A 22,482-nucleotide genomic window follows, 5' to 3' on the forward strand; every position below is an offset into this window, starting at 1 on the left:
TTTGGCGGTGTTCGTGTACTAAGTGTTCCAGTTTGCTCTGCCTGCCGTGCTTGCCCACTGTTTGCCAATTCTTCCATTTCTGTATCATCCAGATTTTTTTTTATTCTCTTTAAATTAACTTTGTGTCCTGGTTAGAAATGCTGAACAGTAATGAGGTTGTTAGACCCTGTTGAACCTTTCTAGAAACACATCTATTAATGATGATTTCCACAATGACAAATACTTGAGTTGTCAGTAGCAAGTTCCTAATCTATATATGTTCTAGTCTACTGATGTTGTGTGTTGCTCCTTTTGCAATCAGCTAACTCATGGTAGTAAGTTAAATGCCCTTAAGGAGCCTAGGTGTCTTATACTGTTCAACCCAGCTTTTTCAAGTGAACCTGTAATCTCATCGAAGAATGACGATCAGGTTAGTCTGACAAGATCTACTTTCCATAAGACCATTTTGATTGGCATTAATTATATTCATGTTCGTTAGTTCTTAGTCAATTGAATCCCATTGTGATCACCTGTATTTTGCTAGGATTAATCTTGAGTTTAGCAGCCATTATTTACCTGGGTCATCATAGTTACCCTTCATCTCCTTTAAAAGCAATAACCATGCATAATCATAGTCATTTTACACGCCCCAGGAGTAATGAAACCCCTTGTTAACAGTGTATCAAAGGAAGCAGACAAAGATAAAGTAAATGTGCAAGGATGTAGGACTTCATCTGCCAACAAATAATCATCATCAGATGCATCTGTTGCTGTCTGGGTGACATACAGATAGATCTGAAGTGACTCGTGTTTGGAGAAGCAGTAAGAGCCACAGAAGCTGCCTCAGATTTTGCTATGTGGTAGGACAGAGGTTTGAGCTCCTCAGGCAGTCCCACAGCCACCACTGAGCAAAGTTAATCAAAAATCAACTAAAGGCAATGTCTAATTATTTTTGTCTCTAGTGCTGATTTTGTTCCAGTGAGCTTCTACTACCAAAAAAGCTAGCAGAAATTTTTCTGTTACTTGAAATGCCCAACTCTGTGTGTAAATAGGAGCAACACTCATTCTCTGAGCCCTTTTTTTCTTTGCCCATCAAGATGTTGCATGCCTCAGGAGGGAGCCAGAAAGCCCTCTGCAGAGTGTTTCCCACATCTATCAAAGTCATGATGGAAGACAAACTTTCTTCCCTGTGAATTTGTCCACCTCATGCTGGGCATCCAAAGGGCCAGGGAAGGAGATGAGTGCGGTGCAGAAGCAACTGAGGAGGCAGCTAGATGGGCATGAAGGCTACCATACTGCCATACTGTCTCCACCAAGCCACCGAAAGAGCAGGATATTTTTTACATAGTGGTTTCCTTCTCATCCTTGGGGGAACTGGGCCAGAGCTGCTCGATGAGGCTGGCAGGAGACCCTCTGGGGCAGTGGTGATGTGCACTGTGCTGTCCCCATGGTCACTGAGGCTCCCACTAGCAACCCTCTCAACAGACTATAAAAGCACCAACCCCTCCTTTCTGGTGTATAATATGAATCATTTTATCCTTTTCCTGAAATACTTTGCATTTCTTTTTTTTACTTTCCATATGCAAAAGCCCTTTTAAAATCCATGAGAGTTTGCGATCTAAAAATAGTTACCGCTATACATCTCTGCCTCTAGTTCTGCAGAGCAAGGCTCACAAAGACGCTACTGAGAAGAAGAGTGTTTCCTCAGCAGATGTAAAGGCAATGACTTTTTTTCTTTTTTAACAAGTATTACAGAAGACATATCTTCCTGTAGCTTTTGGACATGGAAAATAAGATTTTTCACTTTTCAGGACTCTGTCCTGTTGCTGTAGAAGCCCTCCAGTTCTGTAGGATCTTTTTGCCTATAGCCTAGCATCAGTCTTTGGAGATCACCTCTGGAGAAAAACAATTACATGGGTAAAATATTGCATATATTTTGGTTTTTGCATGGGTCAAGGGTTTTTTTCTCAAAAGATATGATTTGACTGAAATAATACTTAAATTTGTGTGAAATCTTAATTGTTACAGCTACAGAATAAATGAAGAAAAATTCATATTTCAGTTTTTGGGTTTTGGAGCAGTATGACTTCTTTTTCAGTTTCCCCAATATATTTTTTTATGGAAAATCATTAACCAAACATTTTCAGGTTTCAGTTCAATTGAAGAGAAACATTTTCATTTAGTGTGTTATTTTTTCTTGTTTTGCAGTTATCATTAGATGATTTCTGGAAGGAGTTTGGCAAGGTTATCGTTGGCTCTTTAAGGTTTTGAGACCATCAAGAACAGAGCAAATTAATCCATCTATACGAGGATAAAAGTGTCTCCTAATCTTTTGCCTCTGTATAGAAATTACTAGGGCTGTGATACATTCCCAATAATGAAATTAAAGACCTATTTGTGGAACTGCATGTAAGACCTGGATTTAGACCATCTAATATATCAGGATGTTAAGCAGTTCTTTGTTATTGTCAGCATGATTTTCTTGCAGTTTTTGACCTAAAAGGAAGAAAATATTTCCAGGTGGTTAAAGGAAAGGCTCAAAATCATGAGTGAGAGTTTGCCTTCTGGTGGTCCCAGCTTTGCTGCATGGTTTTAGACAAACCAGTCTGAAAGTAGTGAAAAGGTATAAATAAGTAAGATGAAGCACAACGAGGCAGTGATTATTCTTGCCTCGTTAGCCCAGCAGCAGAACATACTACAGTAAACAGCAGAAGGGTGGGGGTGGAAACCATCCTCAAATGTAGAGAGCTGATCACCTGTAGAGACAGCATTGAGTGGCTGCAAGTAGCCAAAGCAAAGTGGGTTTTACAGGTAGAGTTAATATCAACGTAATTGAAAAAGTCAGCCAAGTTTTCCAGGAAGTTTTGTGTGCCCAAGGCTTGACTCTTTTTCCTAACTATTGGATGATCTAATAAAAGATATTACTTTTCCCTAGAAATCCAGTCCCCTTTATACTTTCAGAGCATCATATTTCCAAAGAGCCTACTACAGCCACAGCATAGATAAAGCAGCCATCAAGGGTTATGATGAACACTTTTTCATGTCCTTTTTTTTGGTCCTTTTTCTTGATGTTCACATTTAACCACTTCTTTGGTTTCCCTTGATGTTCTGGATGTTTTGGTCTGATCTGTGGCCTTGTTCTGCTGTTCAGCTTCAAAGTCTGAAGTTACTGTGAGAAGAGAGAGCCTCGAGCGCAGTCACCCAGAGTTTGGCACGAGAACCCCTTTGAATTTACAGCACAGCTTTGCTGCTTGCGGGTGCTGGCTTACTTTACTAAACCTGCCTGAATACAAAAACTAACTGAGATATATAATTGCAGCAGACCAGGGCTTTAATCTGTTTTCTCCCCACTTCTGGGTACAAACTCATGAGAATTTGGGAGGTCAGATTTCTTAGCCTTCCTTGGGGAGCAGGACCTGGTGGAAGTTTTGTGGGGAGCTGCAGTTCAGCCTGGCAAGGATGAACTCCCCAGTCTCAACTTGGGTTTGCCCTTTGCAGGTCAACATTTGGCATTTTAGTGACTCAAACGGCTGTCCCCACTCATTGGGGACTCCTTGATTTCCTTGTTAGTTATCAGCAGTAGAAGTGTATTGTAGAGGGGTTTTTACGGGCAATACCCCTTCAGCAGGGAAGACTTCAGAGCTCAAAGGGAGCATAAGAAGGAGTACCTTCTAATGAGTGAAGGGAAGTGAGGGAGCACAGACAAAAATAAAAGCCACATGAGCATGTGACAGTATCACTTAAATGAGATGCACAGCTGCCTTGCTTTATCTCTTTTCGGCTCTTGTTTAGGCAGAGATGTACGTCCTACAGGCGTATGGAAGGGGAACATTCTTATTTCTGGAAGAAATTAAAGAAAATTAAAATTAAAACTCCAGTGGCCTTTTAGATGCGGATTAATAGAAATTAAATGTTTTTCCACTCCACATGGAAAACACTACTGAGAGGGATTTTAAAAGTAATGTGATTTTTGCTAGAATTTTTTCTCCCTTCACTGTTTTTGGCAGGCATGTAGGTCATTTTAGGAAATCTTGAACACCCTTCTATACATAATGTTGATTATTTTGATTTCTCCTGTCTGCTCTCACTACAAATGGTTGCTGCTTTTATTTTACCATCCAGTCACAAACATCCAAATTTGTAGGGTCTTGAGCACTGAGATCAGTTCCTCCAGAGATCCTAACCCCCATCTCTCCTTGCCTCTTGTTGTTTTTCCAGCTCCTCAACTTGCCTTCATGGACCATCCAGCTTTCGCTGGCTTTCAGCTGACTATTGAAATAAAAAACCATATGAGCTAAAATAATCTGAGCCATGTACACTTGTCCAAATCCCAGGCAGAGAAGGCATCTCCATTAATGTTGTAAGAAATTCACACAGCCATGTAGTTCGTCAGCACGTTCCCTATCATTTGTTACATCTTTTTGACAGTCGAGCATCAATTTAGAAATGCCCTGGAATGAACTCGGAGAGAAGCATCGCTCAAGGTCAAGCAAAGAAGGACACATTGCAATGCTGAGCCAGTCATAACTAACAGCTGCTGGCCTGAGCGGGGTGGATGTAAATGTACACCCTTCCCAATTCTCTTCCTCCTGGCAAGTCAGAGGTAAATTGTCTTATGTGCTAAGGGATTCATCTTCTGCAAAACACCAGGAGGAATACTAGCCAGTGTCGGCTACAGAGCACATAATCTCATTAGTGAACAGAATAACCAGATTTCATACTGTTTGTTTATGAGGCTGAAGGCACCACAGGCAGACATACTGCCAAGCTGGGGGTGAGCCATCCTTTCTCACTAGGCCTGTCTGATGCTGCGGGAGAGGTCAGAGATACACTTTATTTACCTTGGAGATGCACCTTATTTACAGCAAGCCTAAGCATCTCTTGACAGTGCTGTGCTTTGGCAATATGAACAGCCCTGGAGTGTTTTACACTGGGAGGCCACATTTTGGGGATGATAAATGAGAGCCCTCATTTTGACAGATACCAATGCAAGTGATGTTGCACAGTAACATTTATAATGAGCAAAATCCCAGCCCAAACCAATAATAAAGATGTTCTTGGCACTTCATAAAAAGTTGGAAACAATTATTAGAACCAAAGGTTAAAAAGAAAAAAGAGTGGGCAATAACTGAGAAACATTAAAAGCATGTTATTGAAGGCCCCAAAAGACTATCTAGAAGGAAAAGTTTCATGCTGGTTACAAAAACAACCAGCTTAGAGGGAAAATGAAGGAACAGTTAGAAGCATAACAGATAGATTAGAGGGAAGTTGATGGTGATGAGTAAAAAGCAGAAGTTAGGATCAGTGGCAAATTAATAATAACAATTAAACCTGGAGCACTGTCTTGAGAAGGCTTTCTTTTCCTGGCAAAATTAAGGAAAAATATGGCATGCTAATAACAGTATTGGACCATTATCAGATGGAAATAGGTTTTATCAATAATATGGAACTGCTCATTGAGTATTTCTGTTTTGGTACTTGTGAAGAGTAAAATAATGCAGTCACACTAATATAATGATGATGGTAAGCAGGTAGAAATATTTTCCATTTCCATCATAACTCTGGGTGTTAGCACACATTCACCAGCAGCTTCATGTGGGACTGCAGTCTCAGCTGTCTGTCCCCACTCCCTCCCAATGGGGGGACAGCTGAAGAACTTGTTAGTCAGAGCCAGCATTGCCAGACTTGTTGAAAATTATAAAGAGATGTGGATTCCAGCCCAGGTTATAGGACAGAGTGGTTCAAGAACAGAGATGTCATTGCCAAGAGAGCTGCAGCATGGGCTGCTGGGAAGGGATAGATGCTTGGGTACACCAGCTTTTCATCCCTTTAGTGCGCATCAACTTATTACCAAAAGAACTAGGCAGCTGCTACCGAAGTGTGATGTTTTCAAAATTGTAAGGTTTGGACAACTCCCTTCAGGAACTAAAACAATATGTTTTGGAATATTTGGGATGCTACAGAAGACCAAAAGATGCAAATACTGTCTGTTTTTTTGTTAAAGGACATAGGAAATGTTCTTTATGATTGTGGGTTCATTGGCCTGATATTGAGCCCGGACTAACTAATTGCACAGCTGATGCCAGCTTCAATTAATAGAGTTCTAAAAGGGAATAATGCCATTAGTACCAGGCCAAATTATGATTTTGATGAGGCAAAAACTTTGGTTGATGAGGGTATTGCAGATATTCAGGGTGTTACATCATATTACAAAAAGTGATTTAAAAATACAAATATATTTGTATCCAGGAAATTGCCACAACCCAGTCGAATTTCTGGAGGAAATTTTTGTGAAACTGTTCACAGCCCATGCTTTTAATACTTTAATCCGTGAAAGAAAGCACACAGTCATTGCTCACAGCTTGCAAGCAGTGCAGAGGTAGCAGTGGATGAGGAAGATGAGAAGTGACAGACTTGGCCAATCACAGTACCGATTATCATGTATTGAGGCACAGAGAACATCACTCTACTTGGTTTCAGCCCCTGGGAAATGTACACTGAGAAAGGCTTTTGGATGACACAGTGATTTTCTGCTTGAGTATTGATGCATAGCATGGCCAAAAGGGCCACCATGGCCTTCAGCTGTACCAGCATGTAAGCTGGCGTAGGGACTGCTTTTAGCAGGAGCCCAGCACCTTGGGAACGTCAGTGTTGAGCTTAGCAAAGAGAAGATGAATAAATTACTTCACCACCAACTATAAGCATGTAACAAGTGACAGGCATTTTCCATTTATTTTTCCAAATACTTTATAAACCCAGTTGAAAGAAAAAAAAAAAAACAAAATGCAGACTTGAAATAAAGTTTATGTTCCTGAGGGTGAAACAGTACACGCTGTAACAACGAGCTGAGGGTAGAAACTGCATCACTGGGAGATGATGACTTGGGTTGTACTGTGTTTTACCCACTGATGCTGTCTGGTGCAAGAAGGATTTAGTCCAGAGAGTCGCTGTGCTGTGTGGAAGCTCAGGCTGAGATATCACAGCCTGGCTTTTGTCATCGGCACATTTGGTGGCCACCACACTCACTGTTCAACTATGTACTAGAAATTAGGATACTCTGCAGAGAAAGCTGTGACAAGCTATGTCAAATAAGCACTTGTTACAACATACAGATGCCTAGAATGCCAATGAAGTCTTAAAACTTGGATCAATAAACAGCAAATACCTGCCACCTCTTACACGTCCTGCTTAGCATCTTGGCAAGACCAGCCTTCCATAGCATGCCAAGTGCCCTGTAGCCCCTCCTCCTCACCCTTTAGCTCCTGCTAAGACCTTATTCTTTCACTTGCTGCAGGCCAGCTTACTTTGCCTCTTCCAGTGGCAAAAAGGTTGAGGAAGGAAAATTACTTCCTCAGGTTGAGGAAGGGCAGGAAAATTACTGCCTCCCCACAGTCTTTCTACTAAACCATAACAAGCCAGTGTTATTTCAATACTGGTGTCTTTCCCCTTGGTTTCAGTAGGTGCAGATCCTTGTTAGTGATGTTGGTGCTAAGTGGAAACGTGCATAAGAGATCAGCTCTTGGGATTATGATCTTGTTAACTCTAGAGACCACATCAAAGATAAAGATAAACAAAATTAATAAGCTAGTACATTTAAATGATTATTCATCTTCACAGTTGGGAGCCCCAGGCTCTTACAAAGTTATGTTTGCTGCAGGGTTTGGAGGAAATAGAGAATATTTGCAGAGCCATAAGAGGGACTGTATCTCAGTAACAAAACCAAAGCTTTGAGTTTCTGTCTCGTGCTCCCCTCTTTGTGGCTTCTTTTCAGCTTCAGTTAATATGGCAGTCCAAGAAATCTGGATTTGAAAATAGCACCTGGTGTTTGAAAGGCTGAAGGTTTGAAAGGCTGTTGTACCAACAGCAAACTGTGCTGTGCAATGGCGTTACAAGTCAAAAATGTTCAGCATCCTCAAGTCACTACAGTGATAAAAAAATCATACAGTTTTGTGGCCAAAACATTACTGCTTTTATGAAGATAGAGGGTTTTATAAGCTTTGTCTAGCTTTTAGTACTTTTGTGTTTCTCACTGGTAATGAGAAGGCATTTTATCAGTAGCATACAGTTAAAGTAGAACTGTACTTCATCTGCTGGGGACACAACAGGTTAAATAATTTCCTGTCATCTCACTTGTGCCTCATCCCTTTGGAAGAACACAGGTAAACATATCTTTGGATAGCCTGCAGTGAAATTACTTACTGTGTGAAAAATCAGCAACAGGAGTAAATGCATTGGTGGGTCACATTACAGAGAAGTCAGTGTGGGGTGCAGTAACATAGGAATTTATTCGTCATATCAGGCACTTGGCGTGGCTTCTGTATGCACACTGTCACGGGAGAGTGGAATGCTTAGACTAAGTTTTAAGAAGCAAAGCCTTGACGGTGAGTCTTGAGGTGCAGAAAGGACTCTCTTGCTTTCTAAACTCCTTCTCAGAGAAGGGTTTAGGTGCAGCTGAATCCTATCTTAGCCTTGGATTGTGTTAACCATTTAAATATAAAGGAGTTATAGAGGTATGATTAAACCACTTTGTCCGCCGGGTTTTAATGATGGCGAAACAGATATATTTATATAAATTAATTATTTATTATGACAAATTAACAAACAGGTGAACAGATGAAAGATCTTAATCAGAATTATTTACTACACAGTGTAAAAGCTAAAAATCTATTAGTAGAGTATTATATAACAAAGTAATATAGTGCACTGTAACAAAACAATTATATTAAAGCTATTGTATTGAAGCTAGCAAAAGAAACAATCATTAAGTAGAGATTGATATAATTCACCAAACGAGACAGCGGGTAGATCTCTCTCTTTCTCTTAACCCCTGGGGAGTAACGATGAAGAGGCGTCCCTGCTTCACGGGACAACCTCAACACTTCAAGGAACTATGTGGAAGAATCTCCCATAAGGAAGTTTGGACTGGGCTTTTATAGTTACGAAGGGATGGACTGGTACAAGGTCACAGACTAGCTTATCTGTCACATCTTGTTTCAAAAAAAGGATGTATATTCAAAGTCTGGTGAACCAGGATGGTCTTAGCATAATTTGACACCAAGACAGCACCCTGGCACCAGCAGCTGAACTGGCATGATAATTTGCATGATGGCCTGCATAGTATGTATTATTGCATTTTAGGTCTGTTCAGGGTGGACTATCCTGCCACACACACTGCTGGATGTAACACCACTTAGCCCTCAGTAAAGAATCTGGTTTGCATGGACATTCTCAGCTATTTCAATGCTGGCTTTCAGATTGCTAGCTCGAGAGAAAGCCCTAATCACCACATTTTTCCAGGCGTAAAGGCTGAATGCCAAGAAATAATAATAATAAAAAAAATTTCTTCTGGGTTTTTAGCTGAAACTATGATTAAGTCAATGTTTTACAAAAACAATCCGTATGAAGTGTGAGAGTGATAAGGGACCTTAGACACTAATGCAACATTATGACTGACTTGTGTAAGTTTTTGTGTAACTCTCCTGTGGTGTTTCAGGCTCAGGAGAAAAGAGCTGTATCTCAGAAATACTCCAGAGTTAATCACAGTTGTGGCAGCATCTGCTTAAGAGAGACCCATAATTGAATCATCCCTAATTAACCTTTCACCTCAACAGAAGAGAATAGGATGTTGGTACCACTACTGAAATGGATGAGAGTGATGGGAATGGAAAGCAGGAAAGATGAGGGAAAGAGAAATAAAGCAATTTGTTTAACGCCTAGTTTTATATCAAATTTGGGAGGAGGGAGGGAATAGATATTAAGGTATATGAATCATTGAATCTCTTCAGTATAGTTAATCAGACTGTAGTTTCAAAAACATTTCAGCATATTTACGTGTTAATCAGTGCATTATTTAGGTCCAAGAAATGTTTTCTCCTTTGTATGATTTGGGCTTTTTACAGTATTTACAGATTTTTTTCTTATTATTGTTACTGCTGACCTAATTTGTATTTGTAATAATTATAATTTCAAACTAGGAAAAAACCCTTTGAAAACTAGTGGGCAGAAAATAAAAGCAATGTCAGAGATCTCAAATAGGAAATACATCTGTTGTACATTTATTAAATGAAATGCCCACACAAATCAAAATGAGAAGTATTTCCTGTTTGAAATAAATCTCCCAGATGTACAAAACAGATCCTGAAGAACACTGCTTGATTTAGTATTGTTGTTCTATTTCATGCTATATAGCTAATATACAATAATTGCAATTTGTTTCATGCAGTGCCCTGCCAGACTGTTTTAGATTATTTGAAGACCGTACTTCAGCATCACAACCAGCTTATGGTACCACAGCCAACAGACCATCCAACTGAGGTAGTATACAGTGAAGACAAGCTACACCTTTTTATGTTCGAAAATTCATTGAAAACATGTTGGCAAATAAATAAGCACTGAAATAATATATTTAGTTGTAAAAAATATGTAAAATCTATTGTTAAACTGTCATTCTTAGCTTCAGTAATGCCCCAAATGGAGGAGACTAATCATTAGTGTAACCTAGAATGACTTTACTAAGCAATATGCAACTCCCTCCATCAGCAACAGCTGCACTTGCCCTGCTTCAGGTAATTTTTTTCTCAGAAATATCACTTTTTTGATAAAAATTTAGGCTAGAGCTATCTTGGTGAAAACTGTAGCTGGGTGACTGGCAGTGACTGCACACGGCAGCTACTGGTACACAGGGGCTGCAGCCCATGTGTGGGGGTTACCAACATGTCGTGCACAGACACAGACACGTGTGTGTAGCCCTGGTTAACACTAAAATACATGTTTTCTTCATTTTGCAGACAGACCCAAATATAGACTTCTGCAAGTCTGTGGAGAGCTCTTTTTTTCAGAAAGATCCCAAACAAAATGTTGAGTGTGAACAATTTTGTACTTGATACCAAGTTTGAGGATTTTTGTAATTATGACCTTTTTAAAAGTGGTACAGTAAAAAACAGGACATTTAAGTCCTGCCCTTCTCTAGAAGGTAAATAGATGTATAGGTCTCTTTATCAGCTCCAGTGTCATCGTGGCTAGGCTTCACGAATGAAGATTTGAGGAGGGCTTTACCCACGTTCATCACAAGCGCGCTGGTGGCTAAAAAGGCCAATACGAGATAGGCACGTCCAGCTGCAAAAGGCACAGCAGAAAGACTCCTTAGGTGGTATATTCTGCAAGGCACGAATCTTTCTGCATTGTCTTTTCTCCCTGCAAGTGATCCTGCGTGCTTTCTCAAAAGCATCAGCAGCGTTAAAGATGGTGTGTCTCCAGACCTCCCGGTTGGAGGCCAGAGTAGATCAGTTATGTTGATCAATATGGCCAAGGCTGAGATGTTGTTTCAGGGAGTCCTTGTATCTAGCGTAACTCATGTTAATTTTGCTCCAGTGTCTTTCTATCCAGGCTCGTAAAAATGCCTGAAATTAAGTGGGTTTGTTGAGACTTTTCTCATTTAGACTGTCTGCATTTGAGACCCTTGCTATGCATGTTTTTGTATATGTGTCACTGTCCATTCACAGAAACAAAATCAGAAGAGGGAAGACTTAGGTATAGTCTGATCTCCCTTTGCACATAAATGATACGTAGTGCAAGCCTCACATAGTACAACTTACCCAAGTTTCGCTGAAGATATTTAGCAGCAGTTCAGGGTGTGCGTCACTTTTTTCCTCCATTCAGTTTTATCCTGTGCAAATTGATATATACATATTTATATTTATATATAGTTAGTTGTTATCACTCAAATATATTCCAAAGATTCATTTATCATTTTTTAATGCTCTTTTTCTTAACCAAAATTTTCAAGTACTGTAAAAACTGAGGCTGTTCTGTAACGTCCCACAAGGAATAGCTTGTCACAATGTGACATAGTTTTTCCTTCAATTAAACACATAGATATTAATCTTTTATTCATGAGCTTAATCATATACAAATACAAGCATGAAGGCATTTGTATTTTGGTTCTTCCTTCGGAGTCTGCTTATTTTATTTCTGGGAGGTTTTCTGTTTGTTTTAGATTAATGAGTGCTGGACACACTAAACCACATCATATATTTAGTGAGAATGTTTTGCCCAGAAGTACTGTTCTTTGAGAGGAAGCAATTAAAGTGTGTCTGTAGCAGGATCCCAGTAATTGTTTAGCAGAGTAGCATAACACTGTATCATGCCTTTGGAGAAGAATGAGGAAAAATATCCTAAATTTCAGGGGGAATAAGGGAGAAGCATTATAAAATTGAGGCTGAGGAAGTTACACAAAATTTATTACCTTCTCCTCGGTTAATAGTAATGGGAGCTCTCATGAAATCTAGACATTGGGCCTTTCTGCACCATATTTCCATCAGTGCTGTATATACATAAACACAGAGGTAGCTTCTAGGATAGCTTGCTGCTCAGCAAAGCCACATATGAGCATCCATCCTTAATGCACATGAGCAAGCCTGGAGCCTCACGCTGGGCAATGGGCTTGCATCACATAAGCCCTGCCTGCCAGGGCTTAAAAGAAAGTGCCTACGGAGTTAGCTGCAGCTTTTACTTTGCACTGGTATCAGTAAGAATGGTCCTTGCTTCACTAGAGGCTTTTTGTAATAGGAAAAAAACAGGTTTCAGAAATCTAAGATAGGAAAATAATTGACTTTATAGAAAAGGGATGAGGAGCTAGGTGCTGAAAAAAATAAGTACCAACGTGAGTATCACATGGTTCTGTATACTGCTGTAGAGGAACAAACCAAGGAAGTACTTGTGTCAGCTCCCTCTGGGATACTGTGTTCATAGTTGTTTTAGCATAAGAGTATAACAAACACCTCCAAGGAGCTTTCCGTGCTTCCCCTCTGCTCTTCCTCCTCCTCCAGCCCCTTCACCATTTTGAGAGAGGACAAGGAGCTGGACTAGATGGAAGGTAATGTTCCCTCATGTCAGAGCTCTTTAGACTTAGGCTTCCCAGAGGCTTATGTACCTGCCAAAAATTAAAGCAGCTTCTTGTATCATGAATGAAGGGGGAGGACTTGATCCTGACCCTTTTGCAGTGTTATGAGGAGACAATGAAGTGCAAAGAGAAAGTCCTAAATTATAACAGAGCTAGACTATAGGCAAAGGGTCTTTCTCTTAGGGATTACAAGCTTGAATTTACAAGCTTCAGAGGTAATAAAGTGTTGAGTTGTTCTGGGGGCAGTGGCCCCTCAGGCAGACAAAGCCCATCTCTTCCTTTATATTTTGGCTTCCTTTGCAGAGTTTTGGATTTGCCCATAGCTGTCTTTGCCAGCAGCTTGCAGCAAGGCAAACAAGTAGCAGACGGTCACACAGGCTCAGCTCCCAGTGATGGTAACCCCACTGGGAGGTGCTGCTACTCTAGATCATACAGATTATCTAATGGCCCCCTCAGCGCAGTCCTCACTAAATTCAATTTTCCATATATCAAGCTTGCAAAAAAATTAAAAGCAAATACCTGAGAAGAAACTTCAAAGATGCACTCAAGCTGTCTCCAAAGATGTTATAATAAATATATGAAAGAAGGCAAGGGTAGTCCTTAAAACAGCTTTGAGATATCAAAGGCCTGGAAGTGAGGAGAACTTTGCAGCGGTTGCCCACAAGTGCAGCATGTGGCTGATTGCCTCAATGAGCACCAGACCCTTGTTTCTGTGGCCCACTGCGAGTTCCTGTCTAAGCTGGGGGCTATACGAAGAGTTTACTAATTAGGCTTCTAGATTTATGCATTTTGATAAAGAGGTGCAGCTGTAAAAGTGAATGAGTCTCTAGGAGGGTGTAGTTTGGGGTTTTTGTGTACTTAAATTATTTTAAGTATATTACCAGTACCATCTTACATTAATTGGGTAATCCTGGACTATAACATTTTATGGGCAACAAGAATTAAATACAATTTAGGTACAATTGGCTTAAGAGGGCTTATAAATGTGTGTGGATTATAGGAATCCCCATAATTAGTCCCACAGCATTCATTTAATGTTGGAATGTTGAAGCACACAAATTATGAAGGTTAAAAGCAAAATTTCTTTCCAGCTGACACAGTGGCATTTCTGTAAAGCTATAATTGGAGTTAATACAGCATTCATTAATAATAATAAAGCTTTTAGTTTCCACAGTTCCTTTATTTATTTTCTTTACATTTTTCACAGTAACATAACTGCTGTCAAGTTTCAGATGTGTTCTACAGAAGTAATAAATTTATTATAAAAATAGACCAAAAGAGTCACCTCTGAAGTAAACTGTCAGCTGCAATCAAATGATCCATTTGATCACGCTCTTCAAAGACCTTTCTTGTGCATTCTAACATATTAAGAAGAAATGTTATAGTTAAATAATATACCCAGTCACTGATTCTTAACTCTTTTGAACCCGCTTGTTAAAGTGGAAATTATCAATAACCAGCTCTCAAAATGTATTCCTTGTGCCTCACTCAATTTGACTTCTAGAAAATGGAAATGTAATTTTAAAAGTAATCATTTCTCAGTAAGAGCAATGTTCACTTTGGGTTGTGTTTCACTGTCAGAATTGTGGCTAATTAAAAAACATATCTTCTATTGCAACTGACATTTTTACCTATTTGTCTTGTAAAATAAGGAATGGAAATATTTCACTTTTCCAGGGGAGTAAGCAGTTGCTGAACAACTACCCTGTCTACATCACTAGTAAACAGTGGGATGAGGCTGTAAATTCTTCCAAGAAAGATGGACGACGGCTCCTGCGCTATCTCATCAGATTTGTTTTCACAACCGATGAGCTTAAGTACTCATGCGGCCTTGGAAAAAGGAAAAGGTCAGTGCAGTCAGGAGAGACAGGTCCTGAAAGACGTCCTCTGGATCCAGTAAAAGTAACATGTCTCAGAGGTACTGCATCTTTTCGCTCAGTGTCCACCATATGTGATCTCATTTCACCACATTGGCTCTGGCTCAGTAGAAGCATTTGGCTGACAGTTGCAGAACTAGAAGGGGTTTTACAGGCAGGTGACAAGCATCCAGAAACCCTCCACTTTCTTTTTATACATACATACGTGTATGTATGTATGTATGTATTATATATGTGTTTTGGGTGGTTTTGGATGGGAAAAACAAGGCTGCTTATTTGAGAGAGGAGAAATGCAAGGCCACATGACAGTAATACACTTTAAACAAAGAAGCAAATCCAGACAATCCTGATTACACTCTTTTATAATAAACTATGAGGGTATTTTTTAACCCTGATACACAAAAATAACCAAAGGAATAATTATAACCTAATGTGTAGAAGAACACAAGGCATCATTGGTGTTAGAAGCTAAACAAGTTTCAGAATAGGTTTGGACATCTTATAGGGTCAAGAACATCTACAGGTTAATTACCTACAAAGTGTATACAAATGTGTTGTTAAGAATTTAACTTCTTTTTTGGTATATTGATGCAACATTGGCTGAAAAAGTTGGAGAATAACTTTCCCCATGTTTAGCCTGAAAAGGAGGGGGAGTTTTGCAAGCATTTTGCAATGTCAGAGATTGAGGATATTGGACAATATAGAGGAAAGGGTACAGATTGTGAAGGATGTTCTGTACTTTCATTTCCTAAAATTGTTTGAAAGGCCTGTTACAAAGATTTGTAATAAAACATACAAACCTGGACTTTTTAAATCCCAATTAAAAACATCTTTTAATATCAACATCTGCATTTTATCAATGCATATGCTTATTATCTCCTTAATTAACTCATAGTTAACTTTTTAGTATTTTATGAGCACATACATGAAATTTTGGTTGAACTAACTCAAGAATATTTAGTAATCAATGCAATGTAAAAAGCTATATTTGGTCAGTCAGTGATAAAAATATCTTTAGTTATTTAACTGGAGTCCAAAGTGGTTATATACACCAGATGGAGCCTCTTGCCATGCAGGGTAGAAGAATCCAACAGGGCTAAGTAGATAAGATTTGTGATTGGGGTACATTGATGTAACCAGGTAATGAACTCAGATTTTGCATACAGGCAAATTAGGCAAAGAGGCTCTTTTTATACTACAAAGGAATCTTTTAACCAGACCTGAATACTCTATCAGAGCTTAACTTGAAGGGCAAGTCCATTGCACGCTGTGCCATAGAGGTCTGGAGGAAGATTCAGAGTTCCAGAAGTTTTCCTGAGAACTGAAGGCTAGATACAAGTGCTTTAGTATTTACTAAGTTACTTTAAATTTTACTTAATAATTTACACATAAGCAGAGTGTTGATACCCTTTTCTCCCTCTTTCTTCCCCTGCCTCCCAAGACTACCAGTAAATCCACCTGTACATGGACTTTTGCTTATGGCCACTCTCCTTTCTGGGGTCCTGGACATAAAGAATGTGGGGAGTGCTCCTAGGGAGAAAGAGAAAGGGTAATTTCTTTAATTTTCGGAAGCTTGAAGAGGAAACCAAAACTTTTCAGTATCTAAGGACTGGCTAATAAAGCAGAGTAGAAAACTCTCCCTTTGAGCTTTTGTGCATGGGTACAAACGGGACAACTTTATCCAGTGCTAAGAGCTGGCCACTGGTTCCTGCCCATTTACAAGCCAAGGTAACAAGTGTCTGACTAATTCTCAGCCAATGGCCAATTATACCTTTCCACGATAGCAGAGAGTGTAAATTGGTTGTCTCTCTGCACTCAGAGTAGTTTAAATATATATAAACATTTTTAATATATTCCTACAACTGACTGGTGTCTGGAACCAGCTTTAAAACAGACTGGCATGCTTAAATTATATCATTACTCCTTTATGTGGTAACCATTTCTCCGAGAAAAAGACAAGTCTGTGGAGGCACACATGAGCATAACTAGGAAGGAATTACTGTTGCCTGTGCGGATTTCCAGGGAAATGAATTTAAAACAGAGATTGCTATCACTTTTGCAGACACACTGCTGGAGGAGCTATGCAAAAATCACATCCTAATTGTCCAACAGATGAGATACCTTGCAGGCACAGGAACTCATGTAAAAGCACAGCAGTCCCCGTCTCGAGATGTGGTGACAGTAATGAAGTTACCTTACACCACTTATTGTGCTGTTGGCTTGTCAACAGTAGAAAATAGAATTTAAAAATATCCTGGGACACACAATATTGCATGAAGGAATAACTAATATTACGGAATAAATAAGAAGTTCAGTTTCAATATGAGCTGTAGTGTATCCAGTATCTCTAATAAGGTGCCCTCACATTTAAAATTGTTTTTGGATGTTTCAAAGTCCAAATACACCTATTTGAGCTATGTCTAGGAGTTACAACTCCAGAATTGGTAAGGCACCTTGTGCAAGGTCTAGTATATTACATGTCAAAGGACCTGAAAAATAAATTATAAAAAATGTAATCATTACATACAAATAGCTGCATGTGGAAGCACCAGCTACTTTAATAGCCAAATTACATGCAGTACAATTCATTTTCTCCTGCACTGAAAACTATTGGAAGGCTAACCAACTCAGCCCTCTAATCTCATTTAGCTATTTCTAAGGCGAGTTTAGTCTGAAAAAACAGGTGTGAAATACAGGGAGAGGAAAAAAGCAGAACTTAAAAGGAAAAATATCCCAAACAGAAAGGAGCATCAAACAGAAATAATGGCAGTGACATTTTCCAGCAGGTTGTGGGCTCCTGCAGCCTGCAGGTGCTGAAGCAGCCAGCAGAGGGAGGTCATAAAGATCCACGACAGCAATCACCTTGAGGTATAAACACCAACAGGTTTCAAATTAAATACATCCCGTTCATGTTAGCTTTCACATGTATTGCACATGCTGAATCACAGCCTTCACTTCGAATTAGTTCTTTTTATTTCTGCCAGAAGGTATTTTATCTCCAGGTCCCATGCATCACCTATTTAGCTCAGGTATAACAGCATACACTGCATGTGGAGAAACACACTTGTGCAGCAATAAAATAGGTCCCAGTGGCATTATCATGGCATCCCCCATAATGCTTACTTCTGCTTAAGTAGAGCAGCAATATCCCCTTTTACTTCCTGTGAGCTTTTGATGCCTGGGTGATAAAGAATGCTGCAAAGACAAGCTGTTTTTTATCCTTGCATGTTTTCCTGCAGAGTTTATTAGGATGCATTGTACTTCCAACCCGGACTGGTGGATGCCATCTGAAGAGCAAATAAACAAGGTGTTCAGTGACGCAGTAGGACACGCTCGTCAGGGGCGTGCGGTGGGGACTTTCCTTCACAATGGAAACTCATATTATGAAGGGACTGACCATCCAGGATCACAGGATGAAGTCTTCAATAGAGGTATGCAAGATGGATCTGGTGATTGATGGCAGTGAGAACCACCTCATACAACAGTAGCAACCACTTAATTTAGGAGATACTATTTGTTAAACATACTTAACCCTGCTGTCATTTAGGAGTCCAAAGCATGTTTGAACACATACTGCATACATTTCAGCTTCTTCATCCTACCATATCCCAGTTAACAGAAAGAAATCCATTTCAAGTCCTTCTTAATAAGACTTCTCAGTGCCTATTATCCAAATACTTCATAGCACACTCAAAGGAAAAGTGCAGTTCATTTCATCTAGTTGTAGAGAAAAGGTCATTAAAAAAACTAAAAATGTCAAAAGAAACAGCAGCTACTATCTTGTCTGCCTATTGATAACAACTCCAGATCTGGACCCAGAACAGCTGGGTGCTATTTGCTTTCCCTGAGTAGGAGATGTAAGAACAAGTCTGCACACTTACAACAAAAAAGAAGTGGTCTCCCATTTCCTAACAGAAAAGAACACAATTATAAATGCTACCTTAAAATACTGCACCAGATGAAAAATTCAGGGACTTCCTTAGGCAACTCTTCCAGGAAATTAAGCTTCCGGGTAAAACAGCAGCACTCATCAACAGCAGAATCCTTCAAAGACCCAGAACAATAACAGGCACTTCCAACAGCTAAAAAATTGCATTGTATATCTGATAGACAGTATATTTATCTAGATTTCTAGAGGAGCAGAGTTGATCATGACAGTTTTCATTAAAACAAGATTGCTAAAAACAAATTGCCATTTCAGAAGACAGATTTTCCATTGCCAACTGCTATTCTGCAGCCATATTGTAAAGCTTTAGAGGCTTCAAATTGCCTTTTCTTGGTTTTGTTTTCATTTGTGTTTTATATCCATTCCTTGAAAAAGATGAGACAATGTGCTGGTTTTGCTCAGAGTTGGATTCAGGGAGGGGTTGGGCAAGAAGAGCCTAGTTTAGACTTCTGTATTTGGTAAACATGCAGTCCGTACTATCTGAGAGCTATAAGAAAAGAGCTGTTAGAGCAGAATTCACAAGTGCACAACATGGAAGCAGATACCAGCTTTAAAAACAAAAATCGGTCTACCAAAAACCTTTAATTTTAAAGGTTTAGGAGTCCATTGTCCCTCCAAATTGATGCACTCCAGAAATAGGCAATGCCAAAGAAATTGTACCCTTTCCTTTCCACATTGGGGTGTTTGCATCTCCTTACCCTTGTCTGGTTACTCAGGCCCATGCAGGCATCCTTTACAGCCTGAAGCAGCTCTTCTTGAGACAACATTTCCGCACTGGCAGGTACAGGGAACTGGTTTTTGTAAAGAAAGCTCACTTCACTTTTGACCATCCTTAGTGCTACCTCATCAGTGTCGACTCTCCTGAATGCATATCTCACACTCCCCAGCTTTCCTCACCGCCTTGTGCAAGCCATGAGAATAGCTACTGATTGCTCCTTTTATCCATCTCCTCTCCTTCCCAACCTTCTCCCTGTGCACCAGGCAAGGCAGGAGGTACCCAGCCCCTTCCTCAGAGATCAGGAAGGGCTCTCTGGAGCGCAGTGCTCCTCTAGTCCCAGGCAGGCCGCAGGGCTGCAGCCGTCTCTCAAAGCTCAGCTCGCCCACACAATAGCTTCTTCCTGCCATCTGCCTCCTCTTTGCCTGCGATTGTAACCGATCTCTCATGGCCCATGGGGCATCTCAGGACACGGGCTCCACCATGCACTGCCACAGACAGGACCTCACTCAGCCAGGATATGCTTTAGGCCCTTAAATGTCCAATACCTCTCAGTTCATTTTAATTTTGGTGATTTTTTAGAAAGGGGTTGAAAGGCACTCACTGGACCCAAATTAACTAATTTATTTTCTAAAAGTCAATTACCAATTTAGTCACATAGGACCTCACTAGAGCAAGGGGTTTGGAACTGCATCCCCTCATTACAGGCAGGAGGTGACTTTCTTGGAGCGATCAACAGCACATGGTGGCCTCTAGAGAAGAAATTCAGTGTACAGAAATGTCACAGTACAGATATCCTATCGTAGCTTTTTGGTGTTGAACTTACACTTTTCTACAAAGAATTATAATAGAAGATGTTACATTGCTCAGATGGTGTAAGTCTTGCTGGTCTATGTTTAATGTGGTGACACATACCAGAACTATTTGGTAAAACATGTCAGAATGTGTGAGTCAACATTATACTGTAAATTTGTCCACAGCGATATGTATCATGCTGTATTTTTGTAAACATTGTGATGGTTTCCTTTCAGATATTTAATTGTATGATGTTAAAAATACAAACATTTCATTTTTAACAGTCTCAGAACAGATTAACTGGACTGGACAGACCTCTCATGTAATGACCTAAGGATTTGCTGAAATAACCAGTAAGCTTAGCTTTATTTTTAGTGTAAAAAGTGTAGCCAGCATCATGGAACCACTCACAATCCTCTACTCTCGTATTGTGCAAAATAACCAAAAGTATAGTATCATCCTGAAAGCCATTTTGGCAGTAGAAATGGCTTCGCTGGTTTGGACCTTTCTTTACAAACAAAATTTTACCCTCAATTGCTTATGTGCACTGGCCAGTGACATGAATCATAGTCACAGACAGGCATTAACAGACACCAGCTCATATTATTGTTCATGTTTGGTTTTAAAGTAACAGAGTATAAAAAACTTTCCTCAGTTGTCTGCCTTCAATTGCCATCATGACCACTTGACCCACCCACTTCATTTTAAAAACCCCAAAATTTCCACAACAGCTTATTCCAGTTATTTTTTTCATGAGGTATTATAAATTCATACACATTGAAGTGTCTAAATATCCACAGGATGTTAGGTATAATACTATGGGACCTGAAATTATAGATAGCACATAAGCCTTTGCAGGGTGAGATATCCATATTTAAGCAGTGTGCTTTGTAAGCCAGCACATCCCTTCCCAGCTCTGGATGTAGACAGCAGGCTTGCAACAGAAGGAAACTACTATCTATCATGTCACTCCAGAAAGTCCCAGGAGGATAGGGATTCTTGTCTTATCCTTCCATACGCTTTAATCTTACTGTCATTTATGTATCTGCCTTCTCTCAAACTTTGTGTAGCAGTACCGCACGCCCATCTGTGCCAACATGCCTTCGCTATATTTTCTATGACAAATATTTGTGGAGAAACTGTGATTAAAAAAAAACATTAATCCTGATATTTTTATTGTTATGGTGTAGTTAATTCTATGAATACTTTCTAATGATGATTGTACTGTGTAAAGTAAGTACAGGTTAGGGATAGACCTTTATCAGATATTGTACAAAAAAAAGTGCATAGTGTAATATAGACTAGTAAGGTTTTTGTGACAATTTCTATAGGATGTGTGAATTGTTTTCTATGTGGCAACACACATTTCTTTTAAAGAATATAAAATCTTAGAGAATTTTTTAAACAGTCAATATTTTTTAATTATAAAGACATTTGTTACCTACAGTTTACTATTTCAGGTGTTAATTCTAATTTGAATATTGGTTTTATTACTACATACCTCCAGTTCCATTTGTTCTGTTGCATAAAAATGCACAATAAAAGTTAGTCTCTGGTTAACCTGTCTCTCTCTTTCTCTATAGGCATTGTTGTATCAATGTGACAGCCATCACAACTGGTTCTGACTATAAATATATATTAAAAGTTTTAGACTTATGTTTATATTAAAGGCTAGAGCATTTTCTTTTGCATTAAATGCTTGTTTGGTATGACACACTGGCAAGCACAGTGAAAGATTATGAAGAATTCAAGTATGAATATAAATAAATAATTTTCATCTCAAAATACAACTACGTATATTTATGTATTGGTTAGACAGAAAGACTGTTCAAAGGAGGTACCCACCTGCAATCTTAAGACCTGGATTTTCAAGCAGTGAAGTTTAAATCCCATTTTAATTCAAAATTCGGTGATGGCTGAATGCAATGTCTCCTGTTCTCTTAAATGCTTTAGAGAATCCTGAGTCCAGATAATCTGTAGAGGAGTTACAGTGACAAACATTCACCATGGCAAACCCCTTCTGCAGGGCTGTGAAGCAAGATGGGGCTGACTGCAGGCTGGTGTCAGCCATTTGAACTGGTTGCCAAATATTGCCATAATAAAGCAACACTTTTCAGTGCCTGTAATGCTGCAAAATTAACTGGGATTTAGCAGGTATTTTATACAGCCTGCTGTATTTTTTTTTTGTTTGTTTGTGAAATTAGTGAAAACAGTTATTAGTGAAACTCTCACCAAAATCATTTCAAGTGATTCTGAGAAGTTTAGGCAA

General features: G+C 39.4%; 1 protein-coding gene across 3 annotated transcripts in view; it reads left to right on the forward strand.

The window, feature by feature from the left end:
• BEND4 (BEN domain containing 4) overlaps nucleotides 1-22,022 on the forward strand; it is a 33,173-nt gene extending 11,151 nt beyond the window's left edge. Inside the window, exons 3-6 of one of the 3 annotated variants that reach the window (XM_017805788.1) lie at nucleotides 10,202-10,293; nucleotides 14,558-14,798; nucleotides 17,541-17,625; nucleotides 17,997-18,112. In XM_017805788.1, the coding sequence (XP_017661277.1) occupies nucleotides 10,202-10,293; nucleotides 14,558-14,798; nucleotides 17,541-17,599 (392 nt within the window). In that variant the 3' untranslated portion in view covers nucleotides 17,600-17,625; nucleotides 17,997-18,112. Of the gene's footprint in view, nucleotides 1-10,201; nucleotides 10,294-14,557; nucleotides 14,799-17,540; nucleotides 17,626-17,996 lie in introns of all 3 variants that reach the window. The other 2 variants (XM_017805781.1, XM_017805795.1) reach the window with 2 other exon arrangements.
• Nucleotides 22,023-22,482: the final 460 nt, after the last annotated feature.

This window comes from Lepidothrix coronata, unplaced genomic scaffold (assembly GCF_001604755.1).
Source record: "Lepidothrix coronata isolate B3197 unplaced genomic scaffold, Lepidothrix_coronata-1.0 Scaffold0, whole genome shotgun sequence".
Lineage (NCBI taxonomy): Eukaryota > Metazoa > Chordata > Aves > Passeriformes > Pipridae > Lepidothrix > Lepidothrix coronata.